Genomic DNA, 17248 nt, shown 5'->3' on the forward strand with positions numbered 1-17248 from the left:
GGGGGGGGGGGGGGGGGGCTTCGGCATCACCGGGCGGGGGAGAGGGGGGCTCTGCCCCCTCCGGAAAACTCCGGAGAGGGCTCGGGCCCCGGAGCCACCCCGTGGTCGGCGCCTATGGCACGCGCCCTTTCCCGTGGCGCATTTGCATCGCAAGTCCGACCGCCTCCAACCACGAAAACGCACCACTGGGGCAAATAAAGCGATTCGATTTTAAAAGAAAGGAAGATTTTATTTTTCTTCGAAGTTCATTAGTAGGATTTAAAAATGCCCTAATGTGTGAAAAGCGTTCACTCAACAGCTAAATAAGTATCATTGGTATATAAGGTGTCACTGCATGGATGTATCGAGAGATGGGAGAAAAAACCCAAGCTCACAGCAAATATTGCTTAATTATGTTCTCTGTGAACCACTCGTCCTTGAACTGAAGGTGGTCGCCAAGCGTGGACAAGAAGTGAAGCCTGCCGCTCTGGTCAAGCTCCTTGAGGCCAATCCAGTCTTCCGTGTAGATCTTCTGGTCGCGCAGAGGCACTATAGTCTTGTCGTCGTGCTCCGCGTAGTAGCCGAACCAGCTGGTTGCTTTGGGATCGACCACTGTGTCGTTTTCGAACAGGACGAGCACGAGATTATTCAGCTTGAGCAGGTTGGCTTTGTACGTCTCATTCTTGACGCGCTCGTTGTTGATGTCGGAGAGGAAAAGACTCTTGGCAATGTACGTATGTCGGTCGAAAGGGTCCTGCCAGTACTGAGCGGGGACCAGATGTTGTTGAACGACGTCCCAATAGGCGCCGATGTCCAGAAGCTTCCTGGCATACTCGCAGAGCGCCGAACTTTCCCCGGGACACCTTGGAAGCCCGTAGACTCCCTGGTGCTGCCCGCCGAGAGAGATGAGGTTTCGTATGGGCGGCTCAGGACACCTCTGCGCCACTGCCCTTAGGAACTGGCCGCCCTGGGAAAAGCCGAGCGCATTGTAGCCCCCGGATAGCTTCGAGTCGTTAGCGATGATATTGCAAGCCTCTTCAACCTGCGCGTTCGTGTTCATGAAGTAGCTGTTGCCGATTTCGTCGATCATATTGGTGCCGATACGCAAGGAGTTCACGTACACGCCGGGGATAGACTGCTCGAGGAAATTCTTGAATCCGCCCAAGCTCAGCGGATTGCAGCAAGAATCACCCAGGCCGTGCCACATGACGATGGGAAAAGCTTGCGACACGCTCTCGCCATCTCTGCTCAGAGGGCGGATCCTGTCTCCATCAGTTATGTGCGCACCGCAAAACACGACACCGATGCACAGACTGAGCTGAGTCCATAAGAGCAAGTCAAATTTCATTGTAGCTGCGCAGCAATCACCTGTGAGTTGCAGCTGATGTGAGTATCTGGTCCGAACGAACTCCGCAACAGCCCAAGCAGCAAGTTTTGGAGTGCGTATCTCGCGCGATTTGAGAGACGGAGAGCGGTGACAAAGCGGCGTAACCAAGGCGACCAAGGACACAAGTAAAAGTTGGATAAAATAAAGTAAAAATTAAAATTAAAAAGAGAAAAGCAGCACCCAGAGTTAAGTGACCTAAAGGAACATCTACAGGCACATTTTAAATATCCTTTTGTTTGGTATATGCTACTACAACATGCTTACATGAAAACAAAAACCGAAAGCGAGAAACAGAGTAAATCCGTGCGGGAGCGCACCGTACGCCGGAAGTCGTCTGCGCCACGCCATAAGTGCAAGATGGAGCTGTTCAAGTCGGGCTTGAAAACTGTGCTTGGTGGACAGCCCGGTGCTCATGCTCCAACCGGGGCAGAAACGGTACTATAACTATTTATACAGTGATTGCAGCGTTTGGTCGGAAGGATGTCGGTGCCTATTATTGAGCGGGCTTGTGTCGAGGTGACATGCCCACGCTCCCGGCATCGCTGCTTTGCGAGCTCGTATGTCTTGCTCGTGTCAGTGTTTACAGTATTTCTGTGCAGCTAAGGCAGTAGGTGCTTTGCGTGAAGTATGTTTTTTTTTCTCGTTTGATTGAAATATATAGCGGCGAACGTGCATGCAATTGGGCCGGAGCTGACAGTGAAGAACACGGAGTTAGCGTTTAAGCGATGAGCTATTCGTTGCTCTGCGATGTTATTTTACCTTCACAGCTTGTAAATATTTTGCTTCGAAATGAGAATGCTCGTAAATGTTGTGACAACTATAAGGAATAAGCACCGACAAGGCTGCTTTAATGTGCTGTGCTGAATAACATTTGTTGTTCGACGAGATGCTACGTCACAAACCGAAACTCAAGATAGCGACTGCAAATCTCATCTTGTAGGTTGAGCGCCTAGTCAACAGAGTTCAGACGTCGACGCTTTTGGAAGACCGGCGAGATGCCTGCCGCGCTCTCAAGGCTTTGGCAAAGGTAACCAATATTGTATACCTATTTTACTACTGTTTAGGGCGAAACAAACTGTTTCGGCATGTGGTTAACATGGCTTGGTGCGTGCTGGTTTCAGAAATTCAGAGTGGAAGTCGGTGCTCAGGGCATGGACGCCCTGGTTCACATTCTGGAAACTGACAGAGGAGACGGCGAAATCATTGGCTACGCCCTAGATGCCCTTTCGTACGTCATATCGGGTGCAGAGGAGAACGAAGGTACTGTGTTTGCCAATGCACCGGTTTGTTTCTTGAGCTTGTTGCGTTCTGCTGCACCAACAAATACGACTTCGCCAAAAATATTGTACACTCACTGTTGCGAAAGCTTCGCAGTACTTTTAGTAGTCATGACAGTTACTTCAGCTTAGCTGTGTTTGCTACAGAAAGCTTGTTTTGGAAGAATTTTTGACAACCGGTTTTTCGTAGCATGTGCTATGGCTGTTGCTATATTTTCAAAAGTATTTATTTTTTATAGGTTGCATATCCAAATAAATATTTTAAGTTCTACACTTTTCTTCTTTCGTTGTCAGGCCATTAGGAGGCAAATAATGCTCTTTGTAAAATTGTGTTGTGGTAGCTTCACCACCTGTGTGTGTTTTTTTTTTGTTTTAAATACAGAGGACTCTCAGGATGAAAATGCAAGTCGAGAACTGGGAGAGCAGTTCACAGAAATATACATAAAGAAACCTGAGAATGTTACACTTCTGTTGGATCTCATGGAGGTAAGCCAGTTAAAAATGTTCTGTGGCACTGCTGATGCTTAGATACATTGGTACTGTTCACACTATATTGAAGGAAGCGGTAAATGATAATGGGAAGTTCAGTGGAAAGGTGAGACACCATGTGTTTGCTGAATGAATCCTCTGTACCACTTTAATTAAGGTGTGTATACACTCATTGGCATCTTAATAAAAGTAATGGTCAGGCACAAAGATGTAACAGGGCAAAGGGTCAACAGGATGCCACATGCTGGCATGGACAGCATTACACAAGGGCATTCCAATGGAGAGCATGTGTCCACATGGGAGGCAGGCACAGTGCATGTCAGCTGGGATAGTAGGCTGAACCACGCAGTGGCTACTTGGCTACTGAAGGCGTAACTTTCAGTGAAAAGCAAAATAAAGATACTGTGTTATGCTGTATACTTAGTAAGTTTGTAGCTCTTCACACATGCTTGTGGCCAGTTTCTGAACTAGAAGGTTCTGAATGCTTTGCCAAGATATTGTGTGTTGAGTCGTATTTAGATTGAACTGAATGATGCATGCATGTGCTTTCAACCACACATATGTCAGCAGGTATTATACCTTCCCATTGAAATGTGGACAGCGGAGTGCATGATTTTTGCGGAGGCTAGCAAAAAGCTAAGTTCACAAAGATGTATGATGAACTTTAATGAATCCTGAACACCTGAGTCATCAGAGTTTGTTGTACATCATTGTGCCCTTTGCTTTTTGTTAGACAGCGCAGGAGCCACACACTCTGCTGTTCATATCTCAATGTGTATGTATAGTACACCTGAAAGCTGCTCTAGAAGCTCATTAGGCCATCCGCATATTAACGCGACAGCGTTAAGGAGCTCGTGTCGCAGAAAAGCTGGTGTCGTCGGCGGCGTTGGCCGTGGGCGAAAAATCCGAGAAGGCAATTCATAAATGAAAACAACTTGCAAGATGGGCTGGGTGGGAATCGAACCAGGGTCTCCAGAGTGTGAGACGGAGACGCTACTACTCAGCCATGAGTTCGATGGTTCAACGCGGGACAAAAGCGCCTCTAGTGAATGCGGTGTTGCCTTAGAAACGTGCCCTAGAAAGTTATACTGCTATGTATATAGGTAATTATGAGCATGTAAATTACAGAAATCGCAGTTAAACGAGTAGCGAAGTACGTTTCTGCTACATTTCTTCTGTGCTGGGCGCACACGCAGAGCCTTGCGGCAAACACAGAAAACCCCCTCCTCGCAATGTATGACGCTGCCCCGACAGGTGGCTCGTCACTCGCCCGCTTCTCCCCTTCGTCTCGTTTGAGTGCATTGGGGCCGTGCGGGGACTGGTGCGAGGATGCCCCAAAGTTGTGCTGTGTACTTAGAAGTGTTGTATATGAAAACCATGTCTTTGTGTGACTCAAGAGCATGCCGAGCGAATGAATGGGCGGTGCGAACGGGGTGCGATAACGCTATCGCATTCCACTCTTGAAGGCGAAGCTTAAAGGGACACTAAAGGCAAATACTAAGTCAAGCTAAAGTGATAAATTAGTGTTTGAGAATCTCTAAGGCGTCAATATTATTGCGAACAGAGCCTTAATAATAGAGAAATTAAGGCAAATGCAGGACATGATTAGAGAGAGACTCCCCCAGGACATTCAAGCACTTGCCCGATGACAAAAATACTCCTCAGTTAAATTCTGTCATGAGTGCTCAACTACTCGTTGCAAGAAACATCCTTTTATTGCACTATACGATGAAATAAAATGCTACTTGTCCACTTTTATTTCATCTTTAGAAAAAAGAACTTGTTGAAATTGCCGTTGACAATGACGCGCGCGGTCGAAAGGTTTCGTTTGCGCTCGACTTTGTGGCGCCCATGCTTTCGCGTTTCAGCACTTTCCTGATCGCGTAGTGTTGCGCTGGTTTTGCTGGCTCGCGAAACTCACACAAACTGCAAGTAGCAGATAATTCAACTTCCATGTGATGTCACGGGATGCCCGAATGGTCTACACCACTTGACCAGAAAGCAGCTGCAGCAGCGATTCCACCGCTCTGTCTTGACTTGGTACCGCCATCTGTTGGGCGCTGTTTTACTCACCGACGGCAGAGAGCAAAGCGTGGTGATGACGTATGCAACGTCACCACTCCGCAGGAGATTTTAACTTTGAAAAAGGCATTCAGACCCTTCAGATGCAATTTTCTCGTAAATGAAGTCTTTTCCTGGCATGAGTCAAGCGTTGCGAGTTTTCTGAGATGGCATTTAAACAGTCCACGTTGACTTAGTATTAGCCTGTAGTGTCCCTTTAAGCATCTTCCAATTTTTTTTTCCATCCAAACTACCCTGACAGCATGCAGACTTTCGTGGTGCTGCTAAATAGAATGTGATTATTCATGCACTACAGGAATTTGACTTCAGAGTAAGATGGCCATCCGTACGTCTACTGACTGGCTTGCTTGTTCATCGTGCTAAAGAAGTTCAGGAGTGTGTTCTCACCAGTCCAATGGGTGTGTCCAGACTTATGGACCTTCTCTCAGACAGCCGAGAAGTCATTCGAAATGATGTGAGTATTGGATGGCATTTTCTTGTAGCGTCGCATGGCTGATGACTTGCCAGTAATTTGTTACATATGCACTTAAGCCTTTCGACTAATTGTGACATGGCTGTAGCACAAAGACTCCAACTGTGCCATTAGCTTCTGTTGTTGTTAGTGCGTGTTACAACAATCAGACATTAATCATTTGCAGTATTTCTAAGCTGCTTTAGTGATGGCTGTGTGCTCTCACCTAAGAACTTGGAGACCATCTCACAGTTACAGTGGAACCCCGCGTTAATACGTTTTTTTTTTGTGGGGCTATGGATAAATAAATTAAATCTGAAAATACAATACAGTCAAACGCCTCAACAACAAAATGACCTGTATAATGAAGGATTCTATATGTCACAACCGAATTTTTATCTTTTGTATATATTGTGAGCACCTCTACAGTGAAGACCACTATAACAAATTTGCCTGTTGTATGTACGAAGGAAATTAAGTGTCCCCAATGGTTCTGTCCTTTTGGCTGCACCACAGAGATAATATTTTGTTTATTGGCTGTGCCATAAAGCTCCATTTTCCACTTTGTTCATTCTATGGTGCTCATTTACCAGACCTTGCACTTTTGCATTGGTTATCGAAAGCTTAACGCCATCACAAAGTGGGATGTTTACCCACTTCCAAGAATCGATGACACTCTAGAAAAACTACGAGATGCAAAATTCTTTTCCTCTCTGGACCTCTAAAGTGGGTACTGGCAGGTAGAAGTGGATGTATGAGATTGTGAAAAGATGGCATTTGTGACGCCACACGGACCAATGACCTCCATTCAGCCTTTGTTACGCACCTATCACATTTTAGCTGATGATGGACACTGTGCTCACCGGTCTGAAATGGCAATCCTGTCTTGTTTATGTTGACGATGTCGTGGTTTTTTTTTCTGCTACCTTTGAGCAGCATGTAGAACAACTGCGGTTTTTGATGAAAGCTGTTAGGGCAGCAGGTTTGACGATAAAACCACAGAACTGTCATTTTGCCTTTCAAGAACTCCTTTTCCTCGGCTATGTCGTCAGTTCAAAAGGCATTCGCCCAGACCTTGAGAAGACTGCAGCACTTGAAAAATTTTCCAAAACCAACCGACAAAAAGGCAGTTAGGCAATTCTTATGACAGTGCGCCTTCTACAGACGCTTCATTAAAAATTTGTCAAGGATTGTGGAACCACTAGTGGGGCTAACAAGAGAAGACATGCCTTTTGCTTGGTTAAGTGAACAGGCGAATGCCTTCAGGGAACTACGAAAGCATGTTCAGAATTGTCCAGTTCTTGCGCATTTTGACGAAGAAGCCGAAACTGATCCACACAGATGCAAGCAATTTAGGCCTCGGGGCCGTCCTCATTAAGTGGCAAAATGGAGAGGAACATTGCGTATGCTAGTCGAACTCTTTCGGAGGCTGAGGTGAGAGAAAAGGAATGCCTGGCGGTGATATGGTTCATCAACAAGTTTAGACCATACTTTTGTGGTAGACCATTTCAAGCTATCAGCGACCATCATTCATTGTGCTGGCTTGCGAATCTCAAAGACCCATCTGGACAACTTGCAAGGTGGAGCCTCCGGCTACAGGAATACAGTATAACAGTCGTGTACAAGTCCGCTCACAAGCACACTGATGCTGATTGCTTGTCGCGTGCACCGATTGAATCCACGGAATCTACACCTGCAAATGGACAGGATTATCCGTTCCTAGGAGCTGTGACATTGTCACAAATGACGCAGCATCAGCAGTCTGACGCGGAGTTGCGTCTGCTCATTGATTACCTAGAAGGACACCCTGTCGAGCTTCCACAAGCTTTTGCCCGCAGCTTGTCATCGTTCGTTCTGAGAAGTAATATCCTGTATAAAAGAAATTTTAATATAGTTCGGAGACATTTTTACGCATTGTACCTTCAAAGTTACGACCCGAGATATTGGAAGCGGGCCACGATGACCCATCATCAGTACACTTAGGTGTGAGCTGAACATTTGCACACATCCACATGAAGTATTACTGGCCAAAGTTGTTGAATTCTTTGCAACACTATGTGAGAACCTGCCTGGATTGCCAAACATGCCACCATTGAAGCCAGCAGATCTCTTTCAGCTCATACAGCCACCCGAAGCTCCATTCACACAGGTGGCAATGGACTTAATTGGCCCCTTTCCTACGTCATCGTCACAAAATCAGTGGATTGCAATTGCAACTGACTACCTAACTCGATATGGCAAGACAGTCTCTTGTTAGGCGAATGGCCATCGAAGTAGCTGCATTTTTTGTCACCAGCATAGTGCTACGGCATGGCGCTCCTAAAGTTATCATCACGGACTGAGAAACCATACTTACTGCCCGTTTGACAGTCTATTAGGAAATGGACGCACACCAGCCACAGAAAAACCACGGCTTATCATCCGCAGACAAATGGACTGACTGAACAGCTCAACAGAACACTGACCGATATGTTGTCAATATACGTGCACATGGAGCATTGAAGGTGGGATGGGATACTACCACACGCAACATTCGCGTACGATACCGCAGTGTAAGAGATTACTCGAATGGCCCCCTTCCAACTTGTCTTTGGCCGGACTGTCACCACACCCTTTAGATGCAATGCTACCTGTAGATGAAACCTCCGAAAATGACCATGATATCAGGGACTTCACACAAAGCGCTGAAGAGGCATGACAGCTGGTACGACACCGCATTCAGCAGCAACAGCAAACCAATGCGGATTGACACAAGTTGCGACAAAGAGAGGTCCAATACACACCTGGAGACAGAGTATGGTTGTGGACTCTCATACGGATGTGCAGCCTTTCCAAAAAGCTTCTTCATGATTATTTTAGCCCGTACAGGATAATTTGCCAACTCAACCTCTTGAATTATGAAGTTGTACCAGAAGGTCAAGTAACCTCAGCACGACGATAGCATTGCACAAAAAATTGTTCATGTCGTCTGAATGAAACCTTATTACGACAGGTAGTAACTGCTTTCACCAACAAGCATTCTGAATGACAGCCTGGAAACCACTGCCTTCTTTATGAGCATCGGCGCAATGCACTTTTGGGAAGGGGACAATGACACAAGCTGCTTTCAAATCACTTGCACCAGCCATCTCCTGCACCCTTCTATTTGTTTTCGGCTACGTTTCAAAAATAGTAGCAGTGAAGCGGGCAACACATGCTCACAAGGCTCGTGCAATCGGAGCAGCATGTCATCAGCACGGGCCACGAGGAAAGGAGACATGTGGAATGCTTGGAAGAAGACTGTGTATGTTGGTGCCAGGCTCTCACTTTGCTGCTTGTTGGGCACAAGTTCACCCAACGTTCACCAAACATTCACTCTACTGTCTGTTAATATCAGCTGCCAAGTTTCATGTAAGCTCTATTAATAAATTGGTGTCTCCCGAGTGGACTGTACTATACGCATTGCAAAGATATTTGGAAACAATGCATACTGATTGCAACATGTCAACACAGTACTCTTCTTCTCTCCAGGCACTACTTCTGCTCTCTCACCTGACGAAGGCTAATGCCAACATTCAGAAGATTGTTGCATTTGAGAATGCCTTTGATCGTCTTCTAGACATTATCATTGATGAAGGCTGCAGTGATGGAGGTGAGATTACGTTGCATTGTGCAACAGCATGGTTGACAAGTGATGCTGGAATTTTTTGGAGAGCAGTTACTTATTCTCATAGTTACCTTATGCTTATTGTTTAAAAACTGCTAATAAAGTGAATGTGCCAGCTAGTTGGTTGAACATCTTGCATTTGGGAACGCCATGAAAGACGACGCAGAAGAGGCAGAAAACAACCACACGCAGTGCACCACACAGTGCTACATGTGGTTGTTTCGTGCCTCTTCTGCTTCCTCGTCTTCTGCGCTGTTTCCTAATGCAAGGTTAATAACAGCTGTGAAAGAGAAGGCAACCGTCATGTCGTCATTTGTGCTGCTGCCATAGGCATGCTACATACTCATAATGAATGTGCCATGTAAGTAGGAGTGGAAGAGTAATAATTTGTTAATGGCACTACTTTCTTTAAACCTCTGATTGACCTACTGTACCTACTTCATTCCCACTTTTCAGGGTAACTTCATTGTGCTGTACTGGTGAAATGCAACATGTGACTGAAGTTTTTGTGTGTGCTGTCTTTCTGGGCCTCATCTAAAAAATTTTCTGTTCGATTTTATATTCATCAATAAGGTGGAATGGATAGAATGACCATTTGCTTCCTCATCCTTTCCTGCTATATATTGTTATTCGTTTCATCTTTTTTGAAGCACCACAATGATAAACGAATTCTCTTGTGAGCTAAATTTCTAAAGAGACAGAAAAAGCTGAAGCCCATTTTTCTCCATATATATATATATATATATATATATATATATATATATATATATATATATATATATATATATATATATATATATACATACACATACCTTGATTGAAAATGCATAAAAATGTGTATTCAGTACCGCTGTGTGGTTTCTAATTTTGGTGATGTTAGCCATCTCATTTGTCATATTAACCTGCCGTGGTTGCTTAGTGGCTTATGTCGCGGGATCAAATCCCGGCCACGGCGGCCGCATTTCGATGGAGGCTAAATGCACAAACGCCCGTGTACCTTGCATTGGGTGCACGTTGACGAACCCCAGGGGGTCAAAATTTATCCCGAATTCCCACTACGGTGTGCCTCATAATCAGATGGTAGTTTTGGCACGTAAAACCCCATAATCTAATTTTTCTTTTTTCACTTGACACACCTGCTTCTACCTGTAATAGATTATCCATATATTAGCTTTACCAAGACATCACAGCGCAATATGTGAGAAATTCACCCCTTTTGAGTCTTCTTAAAGAGACACTAAAGGCAAATATTAAGTCAAGCTAGAGCGATAGATTAGTGCTCGAGATTCTCTAACGCGTCAACATTATCGCGAACAGAGCCTTAATGATAGAGAAATTGAGCTAAATGCAGGACATGATTAGAGACCTCCCAGGACATCCAAGTACTTGCCCGATGATGAAAGCACTCCTCAGTTAAATTCTGTCACCAGTACTCAACCATTCGTTGCAAAAAACATCCTTGTATTGTAATATAAGACGAAATAAAATGATGCTTGTCCATTTCTATATCTATTTCATTTCTAGAAAAAGAGCTCCTTGAAATTTCCCTTGACGACGCGGGTGGTCGAAAGGTTTCGTTTTCGCTCTTGTCCGCGCCGTCCACGCTTTTGTGTTTCGGTAGTTTTGTTATTGCATAGTGCTGTGCTGGTTTTGCTGGCTCGCGAAACTCGCACAAACTGCAAGTAGCAGAGAGTTCAACTTCCACGTGATTTCGCGGGATGCCCGAACGGTCCACGCCACTTGACCAAAAAGCAGCTGAAGCGGCGAATCCACAGCTCTGTCTTATCTCGGTACCACCGTCTGTCGGGTGCTGTTTTAGGCACCGATGGCAGCAAAGAGTAGTGATGGCGTATGCAACGTCACTCCTCCCCCAGTTGGGTGGCGGGAGGTTTGAATTTTGAAAAAGGTATCCGGACCCTTGAGACGCAATTTTCTCGTAAACTAAGTTTTTTTTTGGCACGAAACAAGCATTGTGATGTTTCTGGAATGGTATTTAAACAGCCCACGTCGGCTTAGTATTTGCCTTTAGTGTCCCTTTAAAACCATCTGTTTTATAATAACTTTTGAGATACTGCGCAGCCCTGACAGATGATAATTTTACAAAGGGTGCTCAATAAACTCAGCAACAAACTGGAGAGCATGCACATGTTGCTTGCATAGTGTGCTAACCTATACAAGCTGCTTCTGACCATTTTGCAGGCAGCCAGGAGGAGGTAGAAACGGAAAATGAGGATATGTATGCGTCGCTTGAGGAAAATAGCCTAGGCGGATAGTGGAACATAGAAAAGTCCTACTTTCTTTCTAATTTAAAATGTTTCTGAACTTTCAGATTTGACTTCTTGCAAACACTACTTGATGAAGAACTCAGTCATGCTTGAGACATGCTAATATGATCCATTCTCTTGTTATGTCCATCATAGTAGTTAAGTTGCACATGTGTCAACAATTTTTTGTATTGTCAGTGCGCATATCTAATGTCTCGTAGCTACACATAAGGTTAATAGTACTCATTTTTTTTTTTGCAGTCTGATAATACTAAAATAAGTTAATGAGCAGCCTGTATATGAGCAGGGCTTAACCTTAAAAAATTTATCGGTCGCTGCCTATTTATAACATCGTGATCTGTTTGAGAAAGGTCATCTTAATATGGTAGTATTGCTATAAAGGGGTTCTTTTTCCATTCATCTTTCTACATTGCTTTTCTGTTCTTGAAATGTTGCTACTCAAAATGGGTTTTTGTGCAAGACGAGGTTGCATTAACTGTGCATGTCTATGTCACTCCTTTCCTTGTTTCTGGCATCTGTAAAGGAATATGGCTGATGGAGTGCACTCACCTGAGCCTGTGTGTTGTGCTGCCTATACAGGCGTGGTTGTCGAGGACTGCCTGGTGGTCCTGCTACACCTACTGAAGAACAATAATTCAAACCAGAACTTCTTCAAGGAGGGCAGCTACATACAGCGGCTGAGCCCCTTCTTCAACTACCACCACAGCCAGCAGCAGCAACAGGAGGGCTCAGAGGCACAGCAGTCTGGTGGCGGAGGTGGATGGTCGGCCCAGAAGGTGTCCAACATCTTCCACATGCTCCAGGTGGTGCGCTCCTTGGTGTCGCCCAGTGCGCCACTCAATGTCACTTCATCATGTCAGAAGGCAATGAACCAGTCTGGCCTGCTTGAACAACTCTGCAACATCCTTATGGCCATTGGTGTTCCTGCTGATATCCTCACTGAGGTAAGCATGTGCTCCTTTCACCTGCTTTGAACTTAAGTGAACTTTGAAATTTCCATGTGAATGGCAGCTTCACTGCATGCGAGCAGGTGTGTGAGCTGTGTGCCATATGACTGCTGAAAGGGCAACTTTGGTGATTTTTTAACCAGTCGCTTCCACAGCCGGTGATCCGCCAGCTGTGACGACAAAGTCCAAAGTAAAATAATTGCTGTTTCTGGCTATTTTTCATGGATGACAGTACATTGCCAGCTATATTCCGTTTTAGGTTTCGCACACTACCTAGACATATATGTCTACACTTTCAACAGTAGTAGTTTGTAAAACTATGGGTAGCTTCCTGATCACCAGACTCTGCTATGTTGTAGCCATTGTAGTCAGAGTACCAGGCTCGAAAATAGGTCATACGGGCTCCCGAGTGGGTAAATTTTTTTTTAGCGCATACCACTGAAAACTTTGGAGCAGAATCATTCAATGCAGGAGGGCCAAGTTCATAAGTCCAACAGGCATCCTTCTTGTGTGTTCTTTCTTTTTTTGTGCTGTATCTGATGCAGAAGCCTTTTGTGAACAAAATAAATCGGACATATTGTAAATGCGATGTCTGTAGCAGATTTTAGAGCAGTTTTCGTGCAATTCAATGCATGCTCAATGCAGCAGGAAAATGTGCCACGGAACAGCAAGTCCAGCGGAGTGCCAAAAGGGTGGAAGCGAAGAGGTATACGAGCCTCAGTGAACCTTATGTTCTGAGTGGTTTGGTCAGATATTCCAACTGGGGCAATTAATTTGGAAGGTTTGCATGCGCAATCCTCATCAGTGCCCTGGAATTAATATTTTTACTGGGGCCTCTGTGCTTTCTGGCCATGGTGTTAGCACTGGAGCAGTTATGCTAACATCATTTTCGAAGCTATTATTAAATGAAATATGCAGGGCTCTTATCTTTATCTCCTTTAGCTCTTTATCTCTTTATCTGCCTTGCAGAAAGGTTTTGAAGGCAACATAACCTTCATAAAGTAATATTTTTGTTTCTTTTCTTCCAGCAAAAAGAGTTGTGTGACAGAAGAATGTTTAGAATTCATTGTAGTTGAAGACATTGTTTCAAGATAATGTTATTAGCAGTTCTGTACTTTGTGTATGCCTACTCTAACATCAACACTGGCATCTTGAGAAACAGCTCCCTGGGCTGTCCAGTCAAGTTTCAGTTTCAATGTACTGTCTTGAGTCTATTTAATTTCTTTCTATATTTTTATGTGACCTGAAAAAATTTATGCTTGACAGTAAATGCAGTAAAATTTGAAACCACCACTTTCCTGGCAGGATAAGAAAGATCAGCATAGTTGCCCTTTAATTGGGGGCGCAGTCAACTTTCTTTGTGCCACTTTGTTCCTAGTGTTATCCTTTCTTGGTATAGACACTGATAGATGAGCATGCATTTCATGCACATCAGTGACTGATACTACAATCTTCTAAAAAAATTGCTATAGCATCCACAGGCTATGCATGTTTGCAAAGGAAGTGAGGAAGGGGATGCGCAATATGGCATACTAGGGAGCATGAAAAATTGTGCTACTCCAGGACTCTAGGTTCTAACTGAAAGACGCGTGCACATTCGGACTCATTTCTTGGCTGTCTGTACTTAAAGTAGCTTGCATCAAACATTTACTTTTTGCAGCCATGACTGTCCTTATAAACATAGCACACATTGAGGCACTCAGTGGGGTGGGGAAGGGCCAACCTTCTGGTAGCAGCCCTTTCATTACTGGCTTATCTTAGCTCTATACTAATTAGCTGCAAAGTTGCCAAGCACCTCAACAGAGCCATTGCTTTAAGAATATTTCATTATAATGAAGTTACAGGAAACTTGAGCTTTAAAGGCAGCCTTAACATCCCCAGCATATACATAACTATTCTGAATTACACTTATTTTATAATAATTTTCGATCGAACATGAAACAAAATGGGCCTTCCTTTAGTAGGCCTGGGAAGGTTCATTGCCTCCTTTCCCCCACCCCACCCTTGCACACATGTCTGTACTTAAAAATATGAGTGCCTATTCATTCTTTTCATACACTGGTCCATTTTGTGCCAACAAACAGCTCATGTATAGAATGTGGGATAGTCTACTTGGCTTTGAGCAGAGTTCGCTTCACGTGTATTTTACAGGCTTTGTGTGGGGACAAGAATATAGTGAATGAAAACGTTTATTATACAGTTGTAACGTCTTTATGCAAAAATATAAAACTAAGTTACTTGCATTTTTATTGAATAAGAATAGAAGAAGCAACATTGCATTTGAAAAAAGAAACCTAAGCTGCTTCATGCTGTGACGCTTACTGTTGCGTTGGCCTGATAACTTGTATTGAAACTTGAATCCTTCAATTTTGCATTTCACTTTGATTAGAACAGCTGCCTATGTATGGTAGTAGCTGTGCTGGCCTTAAGTGCTAAGGAGAAAATTACCAAAAGTGTTGTCTCTACTACTTTTGAAATCCTGCATATTTTTTTTTTTTTTACCATGTCGTGTAGACATATCCATCTCCTACCTCTCATCTCTGTTTGCGATGAATTTCCATAACCATGAATCTCTCCTACCTGGTTAAGTTATTTTACTGTGTAACGAAAATTGGCATTCAGTGCAGCTGGCCCTACATAATTTAATTATTGTCTCTATTTTTCGTGATTCTATACAGTTCAGCTAATGTTGATTGTAAGTCATTTTTTTTTTTCGTTTCTCTTACATGTAATGCACAACTTTTTTTTCCCACTTTGTGTTGAGATATAGGTATGCTGTCTTCTGTTCAATAATGACGTATTCGCCACTTATGAGGCGGTCTTTGGTGATGTCGCTGGCCTGCAGTGTGTTGTAAATAAGAGGACTTCCGATACAAAAATGTGGGTCTGCACAGTGGGTTATGAGGGATGCTGTAGAGGAGGGCTATGGATTAATTTTGACCCCCAAAGGTTCTCTAATGTGCACACTAAGCATAGTACACGAGTGTGTCTTCAGTCTGCCTCCATCAGAATATGGCTGCTGCGGTCTGGAATCCTACCTACAGCCTCTTCCTCAACAGCTGAGTGCCATAGCTATTGAGCCACTACGGCAGGCGATGTCCCTTGAATAAAAATACCTTTTGGTGCAGTGCTTTTAGGAGTTCAATAAAGCAACTAATATTGAAGAAGAAGAAGAAGAAACCTTATTAAAGAATGGTCTGGCAGTTTATTGAAAAAAATATTGAAAAATATTAAAGCACAGTGACTTCTATATGGGAATGTAGTTGGTTTTACACTGACTGACTTGAGTAAGCAACGATGACAGAGCAACTATTGTGATGTGTAAGGTATGTGATTTTTATACCACCATGTTCTTGTCATTCTTACACCTGGGATTAAAAAAGAAATTTGTAGGGTTATGTTGATATCTGGTTTTAACACACTGGTATGCAGAAAAGAGTAAATGGAATGCAGTTCTGAGGTCATTCGTGTGATATTGTCATTAAACAATGTTCTGCCCATGCAAAAGTATGCCAGTGCTACATTTGCATGTGAGCATGTAAGAATTTCCTCTAATTCCTATTAAATTGTACTGTAGCATACATTTGGCCACAAATGTTTAAGGGACACAGGATTTGCAAGCACTAAAAAACTGAATTCCCACAAAGCCTAGGCACTTGGCATGGAGTTCAAAGCTTTTATCTGTAGTAGTTTTTGTTGCCTATGATGCCTTGACAGAGTAGAAATTCACATTTGTCATGAAACCCACATTGAGTAAACTTTTTTTGGCTGACTGCATGTTTAGATCGCAGAACTGTGTCCTTTTGACTTTGTTTCTGCTGTGAATAATAGAAGTGAGCTCAAAGCTGAAATGTCCCTGGTGTTTCTTTGTTACCAGTTGCAGAAGACTAGGACTGTTATTATGTAGTGATTCCTTCCACTTTGTTTTATGGCACTCTTATCATTAGTCACTCGTGGCCGGCTGATCTCGTTGATAACATGGGCAGAGCGCTGCTTTGACAACTGACAAAGTGTGTAGCATAGTGGCATTGGAATATAATTGTTCCATTATCCTGACCCAGGAACATTCATCTCTGCAAAATGTTCAGTTCTGCCTTATTTTCGGTGAACAAAATATTGGAAAAAAAAAATATTTTTCAGACAATAAACACAGTGGCAGAAGTCATACGAGGCCATCACAGTAACCAGGAGTACTTTGCTTCTGTGAATGCTCCTTCCAATCCCCCTAGGTAAGTCAGCTTTCCTGTAGCCATTTGAGCTTGAACATTTTTGTTAAAGCAAAAGGCATAGTAATGTGAAATACAAGGATCTTTACTGGTATCGGATAGACATATTAGTGTCGGACATTTTTGTTTTACATAAGTATAAGAGAAGTAACAGTATAGTACTTGATTGTTGATAATATATGGCGGTGAATTTTGGCTCATGAAATCTCTTAGCATCTTCATTATTGGTGCTTTGGGAGGTTTTCCACCCTGTCACCACGTGGCAGACGCAGTATACTTTCTTTGCTTTCCCAAGGTAAAGGATTTTGATGCATATTGGTGCAGTGAGTAGTACATGCATTGTATGACAATTTATCTGCTTTAACTACTGTCACTTGTTTATAGATGAGAAACATGCGGACTGACTTTTTTTTCATTGCAACAGATGTTCTGAAGGTCACCTGTGGCACAAAGCACTGTTCCATTTCTGCAGCAGGATT

General features: G+C 43.6%; 2 protein-coding genes across 3 annotated transcripts in view; one reads left to right on the forward strand and one right to left on the reverse strand.

The window, feature by feature from the left end:
- Positions 1-208: 208 nt before the first annotated feature.
- On the reverse strand, positions 209-1456 carry LOC126547267 (palmitoyl-protein thioesterase 1-like). The gene has a single exon (XM_050195233.2). The coding sequence runs from the start codon at positions 1325-1327 to the stop codon at positions 371-373; it is 957 nt and encodes a 318-aa protein (XP_050051190.1). The 5' UTR covers positions 1328-1456; the 3' UTR covers positions 209-370.
- A 240-nt stretch (positions 1457-1696) lies between these two features.
- The window catches only part of p115 (General vesicular transport factor p115), an 81194-nt gene continuing 65642 nt past the window's right edge, over positions 1697-17248 (forward strand). For both annotated transcript variants that reach the window (XM_050195182.2, XM_050195184.2), the window contains exons 1-8: positions 1697-1801; positions 2307-2393; positions 2488-2626; positions 3026-3129; positions 5510-5668; positions 9176-9296; positions 12176-12540; positions 16684-16772. In XM_050195182.2, coding sequence (XP_050051139.1) covers positions 1724-1801; positions 2307-2393; positions 2488-2626; positions 3026-3129; positions 5510-5668; positions 9176-9296; positions 12176-12540; positions 16684-16772 — 1142 coding nt within the window. In that variant the 5' untranslated portion in view covers positions 1697-1723. The remainder of the gene's footprint in view (positions 1802-2306; positions 2394-2487; positions 2627-3025; positions 3130-5509; positions 5669-9175; positions 9297-12175; positions 12541-16683; positions 16773-17248) is intronic.

The sequence above is a fragment of the Dermacentor andersoni genome, chromosome 1, assembly GCF_023375885.2.
Source record: "Dermacentor andersoni chromosome 1, qqDerAnde1_hic_scaffold, whole genome shotgun sequence".
In the NCBI taxonomy this organism is placed as follows: Eukaryota; Metazoa; Arthropoda; class Arachnida; order Ixodida; family Ixodidae; genus Dermacentor; species Dermacentor andersoni.

What these genes read in the sequence shown, in the direction of transcription:
- LOC126547267 (XM_050195233.2), bottom strand. Translation starts at nt 1,327, where the DNA reads ATGAAATTTGACTTGCTCTTATGGACTCAGCTCAGTCTGTGCATCGGT.